Genomic DNA, 18,582 nt, shown 5'->3' with positions numbered 1-18,582 from the left:
TGAACTTATTGTCTCACCGATGAGACCTCAAAACCCAGTCCAAAGTTATTGTTCAATAAAAGACTGGTTATCCCCAAGAAGACAGTGGACTATGGTAAGTCTGGCGGATTTGCTTGCAATAGATTTGATATCTACAGTGAAGCACTGGAAGGTGGAGAAGGTCACTTTTCTACAGTTCAGTAAGTCTTTGTGTATTACAGATAGTTCACCATGAATTGTTTCTTCTGTGTCCAGACATATAGTAATATAAGGACTCATTATGATGTCAGACAGAAAGCCACCCAATAGCTCATAGGAGGCTTTCCGTCCAACATCGGAGGTTTTGTCTTACCGTCGTAATAGGATACTGGCGATCGGTCGCCAGTGAGCCGTGAGCCGTGAGCCCTGCTTCAGAGGGGCTCACTGCGCGCGTCAGGGCAGCAGTCGGAAATGTAATCTACAAATAGCAGCGGAGCCAGCCTCGGCTCCGCCGTCGGGATTACATTTTCGTTTTCTGCCTGTCCTTTCATAGTGGTTTGCCTGCCATGAAAAGGCAGGTGGAAAGCAACTTTGGGGGCTGCTAGAAGGCGCCCCCTTGCCCTCCGCTTTAGGGGCTGAGGGGCACCTCTGGTGCCACTCTGCCACTCTAAACATACCTGCACCCTGTAAGCAGGCACTGCAAGGTGCATGCCACACGGTGCAGGGATTTTCAGCTCTGCATTTTTTCCATTGCGGCTTGTTTTGCGACAAGCCCCAATGGAAAAATACAGGATACAACTGCCAACACGGTGATTAGATTGTAATCTGGAAAGCGGGCCCGCCGACTCCGTGTCGGGCGGTCCTGCGTCCGACCGGCATCGTAATCGGCCCCATAGTCTGGTGGAATCAGTAAATTGAGCCTGGCTGGGGAGGTTCAATTGATTCAATAATGAGGTTTGCAGCGTAAACTGGACATGGAAGTGTATTCAAAGGGAGTAGATTTTATCGTAAACTCATTGAGATTATTATATTCAGTTCTTCTGAGTGAGGGCAGATTGCAAGGAGGTTTCATCAGAACTGTGCCTTCCCACTCTGCACGATCCCTCACACTGTCCCACATCTGCGAAGTAAGACAGGATCTGCAGCACTAGGAAAAGGGATACTACTGGGGAGCAGGCATTTCCCCTCCCAAGTCCCTTCCTGTATCCGCAATCAATGAAGCACCCAGAACGACCCACTATCTAGTCTGACATCACTGTTGCCCATAGACTCCTCACATGAGAGGGTGGTCTCCACCATAGCCCACTACAGATCACAGAGTCTCCTGAACTCAGACTCATGTTTAGAGTGGATTTGCACAAAACAAGCAGCAGTGTCCAGAAATACCTCCACAAAAAGATCGTTTGTGAAGTTAGCACGACATTCCAGGAAAACCACATGAAGTTGAACCCTTGGCCAGAGGAGCTCAGAAAGGATCTGTCTCATTGTAACCACATTGTAACCACATTAATCAGACAATTTGATACAGATTTGGTTTATAAAACACGCAAATGCCAATGGGGTCTTGGTGCTAGTGACTACTGACTGAAAAGAGAATGGTTATAAAACTCAGACTTACTGCTTACATCTATTCATAATGGACAAGAGGCGCCTTGATACCTTCGGGTTTAGTCTGCGCGTTATAAGTTGCATAATAAATAAATAATAAGAGAATAACCAGGTTCTAAGCTGTTTCCTGAAGCTAAAAAAGTTCAACTGACCTCTTAGGTGTTCAGGAAGGTTGTTCCACAGTGATGTGGAGTGAATAAAGCTCTTACCTCCCCAATTATTTCTTCTGATTTTACGGACATTGACTGTCTGAGAATTAGTTAAACGTAGCATCCTACTAGGACTGTACCAAGAAAGATTTTTTTACCCCCAGATAGGCTGGGGCCATCCCGTACAGGGTTTTATGAGGCAAACACAAGGCCTTGAGCCGGACTCTTTTCTTCACAGGAAGCCAGTGAAGCTCTCATAATATCCCAGACACTGGCTTGAACTTTAGAGTTCTCTTTAAAAGTCTTGCTGCTGAATTCTGCAGGCTTTGAAGTTTCTGCATAGAGCGCTGGTGAATGCCAAAATATAAGGCATTACGATACGGATTTTGTAGAGTTCAAAAGGGATGAATGGAAGGATCTTCCTGATCTTATGCAACAGAAAAAAACACGGAGGTGATTTTGTTAAACTGTGCGTTTAAGGACAAGTTAGGATCAAAGATTATTCACAAATTCTTAACTGAAGATATTGAAATGGGAGGTGAGCCAAGCGTCTGGGGTCACCAGGATTGATTGCAAGAGACCAACTCCTTACGAAAGAGGATAACCTCGGTCTTAGCCGAATTAAGCATGAGACTGTTAACGTTCAATAAATTTTCGATGGCTCCCATACATCCATCGAAATGGTGTGCTGTTTCAGCAACATCATTCGAAAATAGACACACCGATTTGTGTCTCAACTGCATAGGCTGCTGGAGCAAAACTTTTTTTAATATAAATATTTTTATTTTCATGTTATCATATGGAAACAAAACAGTCATGTCATTACAGGTCAACTTACCCCGCTTCCCAACCCTCCACCCCCCCAGCCTTTCCAGTACAACCATTATTACAGAGATCATCCCCCTCCATTCATCTAGCCTTGACTGAGTGCGTGTCTGCCACACTGCACCAAAGTACCTTCCACACCCCCAGATTCTTGGTTGGGCATTCGTCCCGCATGTTTCTTCAGAGACCCCCATCCAGGCCCCGGTATTTCCTCCATTTACCCCACACTCTCCCAAATTTCTTTGGGCAGCCCCTCGCCTTGTACGTAACCCTTTCAGCAGCCATGTAAAGGTCTAAGCCTCTCCTCCATTCTTCTAGTTTTGGTGGCATAGCCGTCCAGTACTTTGCTACATCTCTTTTCGCCACCACTAAGGCCAGGACCAGAAAGATCAGTTGGGGGCGGGCAAGGTCAACATCGTTGGTCATCCCCAGTAGAGCCAGTTTTGGATCCGCTGGCAATGTCGCCTCCAGTACTTCCCCAGTTCTCTCAAGATCTCCCCACAGTATATCTGGATCCGCGGACATGCCTATAGTGTGTGGAAGAAGTCTCCCCCTTCGCGGCCACATCTCAGACAGTTTATGTCCCCTATCTTTCCCATTTTACATAGTCGTTCCCTATCGAAGTAGGTCCTATGAAGGACATTGAATTGTATAAGTCTCAGCCTTGACTTAATTGCTTCCTCCCGTGGGTGCATGAGTACAGTGTTCCAATCTATTTCGTCCATGTCGCCCACATCTGTCTCCCATTTACGTCTAAGGTTCCCTAGGTCATCTGGCATATTGTTCATAAGGGTCCTATATGTGAGTGACACTGCTCTCTCAGGTATGTGTTCCTGTAGGAGGCGGCCCTCTAGAGGGGCATACTCCGGGAGTGCATCCATTGGGATCTCCTCTGCCCTCCATGCATGTCTCAGCTGCATATATTTAAAGTATTGCGTGGGGAGTAGTCCAAATTCCGCCTTAAGGGCTGAGAACGACTTCAGTTCTCCTTTCGCAGTCACGTCACCTACCGTCGAGATCCCTATGTCGTCCCACCGATTGAATCCTTTCAATTTATTCAGTTCCAGCAGCCAAGTGCAGTGCCACAGAGGTGTTTGTCTAGTGTGCCTTATATCCCAGCCTAGGCACCTGTTAGCTCTATGCCATATCGCTAATGTGATCCTAGTGACAGGCATCAGTTTCCCCCTCCCCTTGCCAACGTATAGGTAGTAGTTGTAAGAGCGGGTACCCATAGCGTGTCGCTCCAGGGCGTACGTGGGATGCGCTGCCGGGGCATGAAACCAGTTGTTAACGACTACCAAATGTTCAGCCCAATAGTAGGCTTCGACGCTAGGAAGAGAAATTCCCCCGCAATACTGGTGCCTCTGAAGGGCGACAATGCTACTCGAGGTTGCTTACCCAGCCACAGAAAAGTGTGGGGTTCTGAATTTATGTCTCGGAGCACCCTGCGGGGAAGGGAGTAATATTCGTTCTGGAACGCGTTCAAGAGTTTGGGCAGCGTCATCATCTTAAACATGGCCGCTCGGCCTAAAAGCGTGAGGGGTAGGAGCCGCCACCTGGCCGCGTCTTCCACGACGTTACGTATGATCCGCCCTACATTCCTGTTATACGTGGTGGTCCGGTCCAGTGTCAAACACTCCCAGGTATGTAAAGCCCTCTATCGTAGTCTGTAACCTGTCCGGGAGGTTCAACCACTGCTCCTGGCCCCTAGGATCATATAGGACCGACTTCTGCCAGTTGATCCTATATCCCGCGCGTACCCCATATCGTTCTAGCTCCGAGAAGAGCACCGTTATCGTTGTGTCTGGGCGCGTTATATAAAGGAGGACATCGTCCGCGTAAGGGATATTTTTTCCTCCATGGCATCCCGTGGCCCTAGCTGAAAACCCCTGAAATCTGGGTGCTGTCGGACTGTCGCCGCCAGCACCTCAATCGTCAACGTAAAGAGCAAGGGAGACAGAGGGCATCCCTGCCTAGTTCCCCGGCGCACCGGGAAATCCCCCGATGTAACTCCATTCACCCTGACCTTTGCTCTCGGGCCGTATAAGGTAGTTTCACCCACTTCCTATAGATGGGACAGAAGCCCAGCCGCACCAGGAGCCCCTCCAGAAATGGCCATTGGACCGCGTCGAACGCTTTTTCAGCGTCCAGCGAGAGGAACCAATGGGGGTCTCACCTTCGCCTCACCTCTTGCAGCCAGTTATGGGAACGCCTTAGGTTAAATCTCGTTGCTCTGCCAGGGAGAAAACAGGTCTGGTCCAAGTGGACCAGGTCCGGTATAACCCTCCGCAATCTATGTGCAAGTATCGTCGCCAGTAACTTCACCTCAATGTTGAGTAGGGAAATGGGACGGTAAGAGGTGCAATCCTCTGGCGTGCTGGAGCAAAACTTAATGATTAGATCAGTCTTGTCGGGGGGAATATTTTACATTTCCTTATCAACTTTTTGTCAAATACTACTTCTCCAGAGGAAAGGGTGTTATATACACTGAATGTTGGTAGGATCCTATGTTATTTACAAAAGACCAAAGACATTCGTAAGGACAAACAGCTCTTATGATGGTGCTCGAAAAGATGTGGCCTACTCTCAACAAACCCTTGCCATATCAATAGTTGTTGGTATTGCCACTTGTTATGAAAAAGTGAATAGGTCATTACCTGGTAAACATGAGAGCTAATTCCCCAAGACAGAAGACAGCTACTGATGCTCTGATGAGAAATGTCTCAATAAATTTAAAGTCTGCTTAACCCATTTTGCCGCAGCGCTAATTCGGCCGCGGCGTGGGCAGGGCTAGGGGATGTGCGTGGCGCTCCCTCACTCATGACGGCTCCACGCCGTCATGTCTCACGGGCCGCGTGTGCTCATGACGACGTGGAGCCGTCATGATCCTGCCCACTCACTAACGGGGAATTAGCGGCAGTTGCATGACGGCTCCACGCAGTCATGAGCACAGGCCGCCCGTGGCTCATGACGGCGTGGAGACGTCATGAGCATGGAAAGGGTTAATCAATCCATACCTTTATAATCAGTACTCTCTGGATTTGGATTCAAAGACGGACAATGCTGAGCAAACTCGTTTCTACATTTTAAACCTATGATAGAGCACGCCATATTGAAAAAGGAATATATATATATATAATATATATATATATTTTTTTGGATTTATATAGCGCTCAGCTACTCCGAGGAGTGTCCCGGCGCTTTAACAAACCCGATGCAGAGGTCATGTGGCAGATGAATGGACAAAAGAGTTTATTGAGCTAACAGCCAAGACTTCAGGTCCTTCCTGAAGGCTAGTAGTTTTCAGTTTTTCCTCAAAGAGACGGGCAGGGAATTCCAGAGTAGAGGTGCCAGGTGACGAAAAGAGCGACCTCCAATTCTCGCCCGTCTAATAGATGGAACAGATGCCATGGCCAGGGAGGCCGATCTCAGTGTCCTAGTAGGCAAATAGAAAGCCAGACGTTTCCTAATGTATTTCGCACGTGAGAGATAGAGCGCTTTGAAAGCGAGCGTGAGCGCCTTAAAAGTAATCAGTTTTCTAATAGGTAACCAGTGCAGTCTTTTGAGTAGCTGCGACGCACTGGTTCTCCGATGGAGACCGTAGGTAGCTCTCGCAGCAGAGTTCTGCACTATCTGAAGGCGCGAAAGAAGATACTCTGGCAGGCCCAGGTAGAGTACGTTTGCGTTTGGGAACCTATCAGGGCCTGCACAGTGGTTTTCCTAGGCTCAATGGAGAGGATTGGAAGGAATTTTCTCAGCATTTTCAGGATGCCGAAACACTTCCCTGCGAGTTCAAAAATCTGGGGCTTCAGAGTAAGGCCATCGTCAATCTGTACTCCAAGATTCTTGGCCTTGGAGGACGCAGCCACCGGGGGATACATGTCTGGGGGCCACCAAGACTGCCATCTGGGATCGGGTGGGCATCCGAAAAAAAGCAACTCCGATTTATCAGAGTTACATTTGAGGCTATGATGTTTAAACCATTCGAAGACCGCGCCCAGACAGCCTCTGATCCATAGGCCATCAAAATCAGAACCCTTCTTGCAAAAAAAAGGAGCTGGGTGTCATCAGCATAGGACACGATCTGGGCACCAATCGACTCCGCCAGTGCCGCCAAAGGGGCCATATAGATGTTAAAGAGGGTGGGGCTTAAGATGGAGCCCTGAGGCACCCCCACCTCCAGTGGCGGCATATCAGCGGAGAACGGTGGGGCCCAGACCGTTTGACGGCGGTCTGCCAGAAATGACTCAAACCAGCTGAACACCCCTCCCCGTAGCCCGATCTCTCGGAGTCTTAAAAGGAGACCGCCGTGGGGAACGGTGTCGAAGGCCGCCGACAAGTCCAACATTACATGCATGGCCTTACCTCCCGCATCGAATACCTCTCTAATGGCATTGGTGACTTCTAACAGCGCGGTCTCCGTGCTCATTTTGGCACGGAAGCCCGACTGGGTGTCATGTAAGATGTTATTATGTTCTAGGTAGTTGGAGAGAGAGAGACGTGGAGGTGCTTCTCCACCACCTTAGCCAGTGCCGGGAGGAGGCAGAGAGGCCTGTAGTTGGCATGGCCCAGCGGGTCCAGATTAGGCTTCTTCACAAGCGGCAGGATCAGGGCATGCTTCCAGGCCCGGGGAACCACTCCCGTGCTTAGCGAGAGATTAAGCACCGGATTTACCAGGGAGTTGATAGCAGGAGCTATTTTTCCGAGACATTTTGCGGGACAGGGATCATGAGGGGAACCAGATTTTAGTTGAGTGAGAAAGTCCAGTGAGGAAGAGAGAGACAGGGGAGGAAAATCAGAAAAAGTGGGACCATCAAGGACCGAAGATGTGAGCAAATAGACACTGGTTTCCGGTGAAATCACTGCGCTAGTGAGGGGAAAAGCGTCTTGAATAGACTTAATTTTAGTAGAAAAATAGTTTGCAAGTTGACATACCCACGGTTCAGTATGAGAATGCGTGGGCAGGACAGCATCCTCAATTCTCCTAGCAAAGTAGGCCTTTTTCTCTGATATGATGCTACTATGATAAAGTCTAATGGATTCTCTGTATTCAGTTTTTTCGGTAAGATCGTAATGGCGACGCCAGGCCCTTTCAGCTTTCTTGCATCTTCGCCGCATCTCAGCTAGGGAAGCAGTAAACCACGGGGCGGAAGCCCGCTTGCTTGCTTTACGGGAGACCATCTCTGGAGCTAACTTCAATTCTATCGACCAGCCACAGATGCAGGAGGTCCAGATCTGCCTCTAAGCTCCCTGACAGCTGGCAGGGATGGGATGAGAGTGCATGCGCCAACATGTCTGGAAACACTTGTTGAAAGGCTCGCGCATTCTGCCGGGAGTTTTCAAAAGGTCTGGAAAAGGTTTTATTCATTGAGTGGATCTGACAATTGATCAAATGATGGTCAGACCATAATACCGGTACCGGGGGGACATACCGACCGACATGGTTGAGAACACTTGGTCTAGGATATGGCCCTTAACACCTTGGCTGCTAGGGGGTTTTCCCGTCCTGTGCTGAACATACATGATCCCCATTGTTCATGACAAGGTCAACTCGTCATAAGCACAGGGCAGGTAAAGCCCATGACGAGTTGACCTTGTCATGAGCACTGAAGGGGTTATTATGTGTGGGGGCAGTGACATAAGGTGACAGCCCTAAGGGAGCTGTAATATCAAGAATCTTAATGACATCGGCGCCACTGCATGAATCCATGTGAATATTAAAATCCCCCAGCAGCAAACAATGTTCCGATTTTAAACAAAGTGCTGAGACCGCGGCCTGAAGCACCTCAAAGAAAGTGCCTACGGGTCCCGGTGGTCTATAAATAAGTAACCCGACACATGCTTGGTGAGGGGACAGGGACAGGGTAAACCCCAAGGACTCACAACCCAGAATGTTGTCGGTGGGAATGATGGCACAGGAAAAGCGCTTGTCCACCACCAAGGCTACACCTCCGCCCCTTCCCATAGGCCTGTCTTTCCTAAAGATGACATAGTTGAAAGGAATTGCTGTCGCTATGTCTGGGCCAGAGCTTTCTCCCAGCCAGGTCTCCGTAAGAAAGAGACACAGAGGATTAACCTCTGTCAGGAGGTTATAGATGTCCAGTGAGTGCCTGCGTAGGGATCTGGTGTTAAGGAGTAAGCAAGGATTATAGGTGGGCAGATTACAAGAAAGTGCTATATTGGAACTAGCCATACACCAACCACAACCAGGGCATCCCTTTTTAAAGGCCTGTCTACCTTGGAAAACACTACTGCAGTTGCCTACATCACCCCTTAAGGAGATGAGCTCCGCGGTGGTGTAAGTACGCATACTGACTAAAATCAATGGAATGCCTAAAAAAGGTAATGGCCCCGCCCGCACCCGCCGCCTCTGGGACGCTGACGGGCGCAGACGGGCTTACCTTAGGCGCTCCTTTGGTGCGGGGAGGCGCGTCCGCTACGCGGAGCAGAGGGCCTCTAAACTTATAGGCTAGCAGGCGAGACACCGCACCACTGTACCGCCGACCAGCGTGCCTGCCTCCCCAAAGATGGCCGCTATCGCTGTCTGCAGCCTACACGTCCCAGAATGCCCTGCGGCACCTAATCGGCTGTACGGGTAAGGGACAATCGCAGAGAACCAGCGCGCCTCTGTTGCCCCCAACAGAGGGGTGAGAAAAGGCAGCGGTAAGCAAAGAGCAAGGAGTCACCCGGCATCCACCTCAGGTGACGAACGTGAAGGAGAGTGAAAGGCACAGAATAAAACTAAAAATGCACAATTCCTAAAAAAGCGCTAGCAATCAGCGCAACTAGCAAAGCTAAAAGCGTAATCTTGAGTCTGCGAATTAAGCACCCACTCATCTGATCCTGCATCCGCCTCGGGAAAAGCGGGAGGGGTTAGATTTACTTTTAATCCTAGTTCCCGATGACGTGTATTCTCTCTGAATTCATAAGTCTTATCCACCTCCCCACTTTGAGGGACAAAGATTTTGAACTGCTCCAAAAAAGAAACCAACACTCAGCTCGGTCTGGTGGGATAGTGAAGCCATCCCCGGTTCTTAAAGGAACTGGGTACATTTATGCTATGGTATAGTGTTGTCTACTTTAGGGCTCATTTCCTGTTTTTTTTCCTTTATATTAACTACACTGTTTGTTCTAAATGATATTCTCAGCCCAAAGTACTATTTATTTTGTATTTGAACTAAAAGAACATGACGCAAATACTGCCTTCTTGGGTTTGTTTTCTATTTATTGTAATGGTGGGAAAACAAAATATATGTAGAAAAATTGTGTTTCATGATTTCGCACTTTCTAATTTCATGAATTCACGAATGAGGGAACAACCATAGATTCCATAAGGATTACAAGCAACTTTACCCATTTCAGCTTTAATCCAAAGTGGTTGTGAGAACCAGATTCCTAAATTCCCTCTTTTTGAGAAGTTTCAAGTAATTTTTCTTTGCCGGAGTTAGATTGTTTGCTTCTCGAAAAGCTGTGCAGCAGAAAACAGTGCTTCGCCAAGAATCAATGATTATAAAAAGGAGGAAAATTATAGAAAAAAAAGGCAAAGTTCATGTCAATGGAGAACAAAATTGCATTACAAAGGCTAGAAGTCCAGTAAAGGCCAGACACTCAAGCTTAACACTTCAATTAAAACAGGTATCAACAACAATTCATATTTAAAACATTTAATGTTTGTAGTTTATAATAACATAATGAAATATAAATGGTACACTTTCTGTTACTACCACTCCAGTTTGCATCTCTTCACCACTTAACAGCAAATTACCGCCCCTTTTTGTCAATATTGCTCAACCATTTCAATGTAATTGAACTGCTTAATTCATCCAAACCACAAAATAACAGTAAAGGCAAAATAATATACAACCTCAATAAAAACGAAAAACATTTCTAAACATGTCCTAAATGTTCTTATTGCGCATACAATTTTTCAACAGAAACGTTACATCATATAATTACAACTAAGGGTGGCTTACAGACAACTTGGAACACAGGAAACTACAGACATTTAATATTTGCCTACAACAAACAAAATGTAATTTCTTTAATTCCGTAGCCTCAACATAAATAGAATTTGTTTACATGGTGTGTGTGCGTGTATATATATATATATATTTAAATACATCATTTACAGACTGGTCCAAAACTATAGTAACAAAAATAAGTTAAAAATATTTGCTGGCTTTTGTACGAGTATAAAATATAAATTTCACAGGATATCTTGATCTGAAATTATTACAAAAAAGTAAAAAAGGGTTGCATTTCATTAGTGCATTACTGAACATTAGTGCAATCACAAACATTAGAATTGAATACAGACTATATTCAAATATTTGCAGAGGTTCGTAGCACGTGAAACTTCTTTAGTGTCATGCGAATGGAGCCCAAATCACGGTTGATCTTTTCCAAACGATCCTCTAAGGCCTCCTAAAAAGAGAAATGTTTTTATTGCGAAGTAATCATATACAAAGCTTATACCTATGTGCAAGTTGTGCAATGTTGGTAATTCATATGCATTTATTTTGTTTGGACCATAAACTACAAAAGACAAATTTACAATAGTGTCCAATTAATGACCCTCCCAGAACTGCACCAAAGAGAACCCACACAGATTACAATGGCATAAGAAATGTCACTAGCAATATACATAGGTAAATAGCATAACACCAGGGCAAGGAATTGTTTGGGATTCAAAGAGACCAAGAATGTCCTGGCCTATGGCTCTGCTGCAAGTATGGAGTAATTTTCCACTTTGCTTAGGCCAGAGTATTTTTGAATCTGGCAAAAAATTGTAAAATAATCCATATTTGTTTCCTCACATTTGTTCAGGTGAAATACTGAGCTGATGGCAGATTAGCTCATGATCCGTAATATATATATGGTGCACTGTCACACTTTGCAACAGAGCCCAGTTCAAGGTTCGTGCACCAGGCTCATAACAGGACCATATAACATCAAATGTGCTGTTCATTACAGCAGACGTGAACCCGCTTTGTAACTGTGAACAATGCATTAGCTACCTGACCTTATAGCAGGACGCTACAATCCCCGTGTAGGTGGGTGCAGTGAGTGACTAATAGAGGTTGTTCTAAATGTGCATATTCCAGGTGACATTATTTTTTACTACTAATGATTTTTCTAATGAATATAGTCGTAACTGATACATTTTTAACATTGCACCTGAAACAATTTTATTTAGAGGTTTAGAAATGTGTTTATTTACGTAGTTTAGTTATGCCACCCTTTTATTAAAATGAATGCTGTCTGTTGTTCTGCTCATCTTGCTCCTGCTTATTACCCCGGCCAATCAATATCCCTGTGAGTCTTCTCTCCTTAAAGTTTTCACAGAGCAGAGGACAGTATGACGCAATTGGTTATTTTCCTTAGCGAGCATGTACTGTGAATGAAACTTTTAGTGTTCTTCACGTAATTTTCTGATGGACACTTCCTCTGGTAGTTCCAAGGCAAGTTTGCTAGCACACTGGTGTATGAGTCTTTGTTTGAAAATATTCCATAATGTGTTTTACATCTCATGACTGTGCTGTTGCTGTGGAAGCTAATGGAAGATTTCCTCAACCTCAGAAAATGGGTTAGTGTTGTAATTATTTGTGTGATGATCATCATTCTGATTTGTCCAGTATGTGTTATCATTAATCATGCCAAGCTGAATTTGCAGATTTTGCTAATTACCTATGTGTAAACTGTATAAAAATTGTTTGTTTTAGAGGTGAGCCAGATGATATTCTTTTTTCGTCTATGGATGCTGTCCATTCTACTTATGGTTTTTGGTGCTTATTGAGACTTGGAATAATTCTGATATCTGACTATGTATGTTAGCCTTCTTGGTATATAGAAATATACTGCATTTCTTTGTAATGCCTATTTTGAGATTTTTTTCATAAAACACGGGGATTGAGTGGTCCCAGTCACTTTTTTGATTTTTCTGCTAAGATTATTTGGTAGTGTGAAAACAAAATAGGGTTGGCTCTAATCAGCAAGGCTGAGCCTGTATCAGAAGTAACAAGAAAACATGCCAGTACTGATAAACTTCATTCAACAGTGAAATAAATCTTCCACAAACAGAAAATCAAATTCCAGAAAGGGAATGCTCATTAATCGCAATTTTATTTTATAAAGAATTTCAACAAAGTTTTATAAAAAGTCCTTTTTACATTTGAAAGAAAAAGCATTGGGACAAAATCAGAACTGAGAATGGACACATACACGTACCATCACCTGAAACGAACCACCATTCAAAAATTCAGTCATATCTCATTCGCCATACATTCAGCACATACATACTTAACTTGAGCATACCATATATACATTATGTACAGGGGGAAAAAAGAATTTTATATCTGTACACAACTGGACCTGCATGAATTAAACGGAAGATGTTCACAATTTTGATTAAAAGATAATACAATACCAAGAATTTTACAATTTCGAAGAGTCTTTACAAAATTGAGTAAAGGTCATTACTGTACAACAAATAATGTGTAGTCTATACAATGGCTTGACTTTTAAATCAAAATAGCAGACCAGTGAGGAAAAAAGGGGCCTACGCGTTTCGAATCTCCTTTAGTTCTATGGAGATTCTCATCAGGGCCTCAGGCAGCACCACTGTTACTGCAGAAAAGGCTGGCGGTAGTCAGACCGAGGGGTGGTCAAAAACAGAAGGGAGGTAAATCACTCGATACTTGGAAATGTGTCCAGGCGGCAAGAAACACTGGAAAGTTTTGGCCGAAATTGTAAGCAGCACGAGGGTCGGAGGCTTTTCAACGTCGTGTCTCTGGGATGCAACACAAGCACCGGGTCCTGTCTAGCGCGGGGTTCGAAACTGTCTCAGTCAGGCATTTTCCCGAGTGGTGGCAGAGTCAGCACAAGTCGGTATTAGTCGCGTGTGCAAAGAGAGGGGCTTGTATCTCCCAGCGCTCCGAACGATCGGCGTCCCCGCATGCACTACTCCCTTGCCAAGGGAGTGCTTGTGTTGCATCCCAGAGACACGACGTTGAAAAGCCTCCGACCCTCGTGCTGCTTACAATTTCGGCCAAAACTTTCCAGTGTTTCTTGCCGCCTGGACACATTTCCAAGTATCGAGTGATTTACCTCCCTTCTGTTTTTGACCACCCCTCGGTCTGACTACCGCCAGCCTTTTCTGCAGTAACAGTGGTGCTGCCTGAGGCCCTGATGAGAATCTCCATAGAACTAAAGGAGATTCGAAACGCGTAGGCCCCTTTTTTCCTCACTGGTCTGCTATTTTGATTTAAAAGTCAAGCCATTGTATAGACTACACATTATTTGTTGTACAGTAATGACCTTTACTCAATTTTGTAAAGACTCTTCGAAATTGTAAAATTCTTGGTATTGTATTATCTTTTAATCAAAATTGTGAACATCTTCCGTTTAATTCATGCAGGTCCAGTTGTGTACAGATATATAATTCTTTTTTCCCCCTGTACATAATGTATATATGGTATGCTCAAGTTAAGTATGTATGTGCTGAATGTATGGCGAATGAGATATGACTGAATTTTTGAATGGTGGTTCGTTTCAGGTGATGGTACGTGTATGTGTCCATTCTCAGTTCTGATTTTGTCCCAATGCTTTTTCTTTCAAATGTAAAAAGGACTTTTTATAAAACTTTGTTGAAATTCTTTATAAAATAAAATTGCGATTAATGAGCATTCCCTTTCTGGAATTTGATTTTCTGTTTGTGGAAGATTTATTTCACTGTTGAATGAAGATTATTTGGTAGGCCTGATGTCGAGAAAGATGGTCACTCTTATCGCTAGATCAAGGGTGCTGGAGCCAAGCTGCGGAAGGTAAATTTTGGGGTGATCAAAATATTGGGGTGCAGTAAAATATTGGGGTTCTGCTCTCAACTGCATCCGTCTGCTGGGAGATGCATGGGGATTCCTCTGTGACCCCTTGACTCTCTTTCGAGGGGCATCCATCTAGGCGCAACCTGCTTGTGCTCCATTTCTATGTGCGTCTTCTGATGGCCTTTTTGCCCAGGACTATACTATGCGCACAAAAGGAGATAGGTCCTTGACGGGGCTGAGGGAGGGCTGGACCCTATATAAATCTAACACACAAAAGATTGCCCCCTTCTCAGTTTACTTGTAATTGGGGACCAAATCAACAATTCCATTAAATCTGGTCCGGTATATTTATTTATACCTGTTAATCATGTTCTTTCATACAAAAATTATTTCAAATGGCAGAAAGAGAATACACAATACAAACAATTACTGACAGTCTTACTGAATCACCAACTAACACAAAACATATTACGAAAATATCCAAAAGAATAACATCAATATTACATCCAACAAACAATACAAATTGCAGTGCAACAATTTTGCAATATATTAAAACATTTCAATGATCCAAATTATTTTCATGGAAAGAGTTACTTCATTACAAGAGCAAACAAAGCATGTATCGCTGTTATCCTAAGACACACAGTAAATGTTATAATTGGCTCTTGCTGGATTTGCCGACGCGTTTCAAGTTCGGGCCATAAATGTCCAAACCATCATCAGGGCTCTGTTATTTTTCTGCTAGGATGCAAAAAAACCGAAGTTTTAATACAACCAGTTGGCCTCTTTTCTGAGATACCACCGTTTGGATAAGGGACAAATGTACCTGTATGTTGCTATGTAGTGGACCTGTAATGACTTCTATTAATGGACACAATCCTTTCTTGAGGTCTCAACTGGGACAACTTTTTTCACAAAAACAATCTAGGAAATGAACAACAAATTGTCCACATTTACAAGACGTAATCATGGGGCATTACAACAACCTATTGTTATATTTAAGGAATTCATACCTTAGTCTGAGCAATCTTGCGATGCAAGGAGGGGCGGAGGAATATCTTTTTCTTTTGCTTTTGATCCTATTTAAACGGCACATAACCTGCTTTTAGCAACCCAATGTGTTTTAATGAAACTTGAGGTGCTTGTATACATAATGTACTTCTCGTACCTGTAGTGCACACCACCGTAATGATCACAGTCAGAAACTTCGTCTTTTCATTAATCGCTGCCACGTCTACCTGTTTGGGCAATACACTTGTGAGTGCAACATTGATAGGATGCTACTTGAGAAGGAAGCATACCTTATTTTGAAATTTAACTGTATAACCATTTGGATCTATTATAAGTATACGTGAATCTGTAACTATAACCACGCTTCCTGTGGTATGACACACTTTTCCCTCACGTTCTATACAATGCACATCCATAAAAGAGCTTTGATGCAAATATAACAAAAATATTGGGCTTCCATCGCCCTCCTGCATCGAAAATACATCAATCACTTTTCACTCTAGGTGGTTTCTCTTTCGGTTCTTGGGGTCAAATGCTATCTCGTTGTGCCTAAAACAATTCATCTATCTTTCTCTACAGCCTTGAGAAAGCCCCGGCGCAAATCGCCAATAGGGGGCGAAACACGTGTCGGCTGTCCATGTTTCACAACACAATAAAGATGTCACACTGCAACTTGAAGTAGTCTTGTCCTCTATTTGAAAATCTGAAAGAACGGATATTCATCCAAATAAGTACAATTCTGACCTTTCACGGAACACACACTACGTTTTTCTCAAACTCGTTTTCTCTTATGAAGCTCAAGAGGTACAGAGCTTCGAGTGGGTCTCCATCCACTTATAAAAGCAGCTTATTCAAGCGTTGTTTAGCCTTGGAATCCTTGGACCTTCCCTGCTTTGTTAGTAACTCAAATGTATGTATTCTCAAGGTCTAAACAACTAATCTGTCTTCAATCCTTCAATCAGCAAACCAGTACTAACGAAGTGTACCATTGGTGTACGAGGACGCCTAATAGACAATGTCATCATATAACACTAGACGTGACAGACGCAACAATAGATTGGAAGAAGCATTTGACCCCACAGGTGCAACCATAAGTCGAACACCAAGTACAACCAACCTAATGTCGGCAAAAAGTACCTTCCAAGCTTTGGAAAAAGTTGCGAAAAAGGAAACCTCAAAATGGTGGGAGGGAGCATCCCTCAAAAAATACTTGGAACACAACTTAATTCCTCGCGGATTACGCATCTTGATCTTTCCCCCTATAGAAACTACAGCCCCTGAAAAACTACAACTATGGGAAGAAAATCTCCGCACAGCATCTAACAACATGCTTCGACAATTAATAGATATAGCACAGGAAGAATATGAAAGTAACAAAAAAGAAGTTGACACCCTATCAAAAAGAATCGAGGATTCAAATTGGGGCGAGATCACAACAAAGAATTATGAGATTCTAAACAAATTTCTAAATGAATACGAGGAGGATATAAGCTGTCCAGGGAAGACATGGCTTGGCAGTTCGGGCTGGACTGTTCCCATGAGGCACAGGGTCAGACTGATTTGCATATAGCCATGTCTGAACTGGGGTGGCAGAGTGGGCTAAAGAACGGTGATGGATCAAACCCAGATCTTTTGACTGGGTGTGAGTGTTTGATTGGTTCAGATGCTCCGTTCATCACCACCCCCTTTTGTACCGCTTTTGGCCGCCATAAGTGTGGCAGGGTATGCTCAGACGTGAGTCCCTTGCTCACTTTGCCACTGGATTCAAGCAAGCCGGGCTGAAGACGGCTGGAATGCCAGAAACCGGTCCTCGGAAGCTTGTTTCCGGTCCAGGGAAGACATGGCTTGGCAGTTCGGGCTGGACTGTTCCCATGAGGCACAGGGTCAGACTGATTTGCATATAGCCATGTCTGAACTGGGGTGGCAGAGTGGGCTAAAGAACGGTGATGGATTAAACCCAGATCTTTTGACTGGGTGTGAGTGTTTGATTTGTTCAGATGCTCCGTTCATCACCACCCCCTTATGTATCTATAGATGGCCATGTGAGCACCCCATCCTAGTAGTGATGCATCTGTCACTATGGTCTATGCAGTGCTTTCTGAGATAATGTTAATGTGTTGCAACAACTTCCTGTTTTTTTTGTTCCACTTTTTTTCTAGGCATGCTGTAATGGCCTCATATTGAATCTGGCATTTAGAGCTAAAAAGTAGCTTAACGCCATCAACCCTAGTAATGAAGAAATGTGTGGAGCAGCTGGATAGTGGGTTTGCTTCAGATAGCAACATCTAAGTTGTGTCTCTCCTCCGGATACACTTTTGGGACAACGGTGTCTAGCATCACCACCACGAAGGGAATCCTTTGCATTAGGGTAATCGTTGACTTTTGAAAACTGATTATTAACCCCAGCCTTTGGAAGGTGCTTGCTGCTATTTCGAGGTGTTTCGTTACCAGGTCTGGAGAGGATGCCTTCATTAACCATTCATCCAGATAAGGTTAGATGAAGATCTTGAACTTTCTGAAATACGCCGCTACTACTGCCACGCACTTTGAGAACGTGGGAGGAGTAGACTTCATGCCAAAAGGTAGGACTTAAATTGGTAATAATCCTTTCCTACCAGAAATCATAGAAAATGTGTGTTTATTATCAGAATGAGGAAATATGCATCTTGAAGATCTATTGCATCAGGTACACATCTAACGTACTGACGGTGCATGTGAAAAGCCAGAGACAGGTGGCGCTTCGAAGGGCGATTGGTCGAAGTCCGAACCGGTGAAGGTTTTTGAGTGGCACAGGAATTGTAAAGGCACTATCAAGATACACTATACCGTCGAAGACAGGATAGGACTGAAGACTCGTACCAAACGGAGTTGAACACAGAGGAGAGGCAAATTCGTCCGAACTAGACGGCGGAGAGAAAACAATCTAACACAGGAGTCAATGCCCATGCGCAGTATCACCAAGAGGAGGAGTCACTCTACCTTGGGACTCAAAAGACATCTTAGAAGAAAAACAAGTTGCACAACTAAGAACCCAACACTAGATGCAGGTGTATGTAGAGCATGTGTATCTACACCACACACGCCATCAAACATTCTGTTCGTCCTCATTTGGTAGGTTCTCTTCACATCTTTGTAGAGTGTCCCAAAGAGATCTATCAAAGAGGCAAGGCAATAGCACCTGCAATCTCCAAGCTCATGGCAGCTATGTC

The 18,582-nt window shown here is 44.4% G+C and overlaps 1 protein-coding gene across 3 annotated transcripts in view; it reads right to left on the bottom strand.

Annotated features, from left to right (window-relative positions):
* Positions 1 to 10,188: 10,188 nt before the first annotated feature.
* Positions 10,189 to 18,582, bottom strand: part of MPHOSPH9 (M-phase phosphoprotein 9) — a 692,762-nt gene continuing 684,368 nt past the window's right edge. For all 3 annotated transcript variants that reach the window (XM_086942918.1, XM_086942920.1, XM_086942919.1), the window contains exon 24: positions 10,189 to 10,964. In XM_086942918.1, the coding sequence (XP_086799044.1) occupies positions 10,863 to 10,964 (102 nt within the window). In that variant the 3' untranslated portion in view covers positions 10,189 to 10,862. The remainder of the gene's footprint in view (positions 10,965 to 18,582) is intronic.

The sequence above is a fragment of the Lissotriton vulgaris genome, chromosome 11, assembly GCF_964263255.1.
Source record: "Lissotriton vulgaris chromosome 11, aLisVul1.2, whole genome shotgun sequence".
Lineage (NCBI taxonomy): Eukaryota > Metazoa > Chordata > Amphibia > Caudata > Salamandridae > Lissotriton > Lissotriton vulgaris.
The sequence above is the reverse complement of the archived record's forward strand: the minus strand, read 5'-3'. Positions and strand labels throughout refer to the sequence as shown.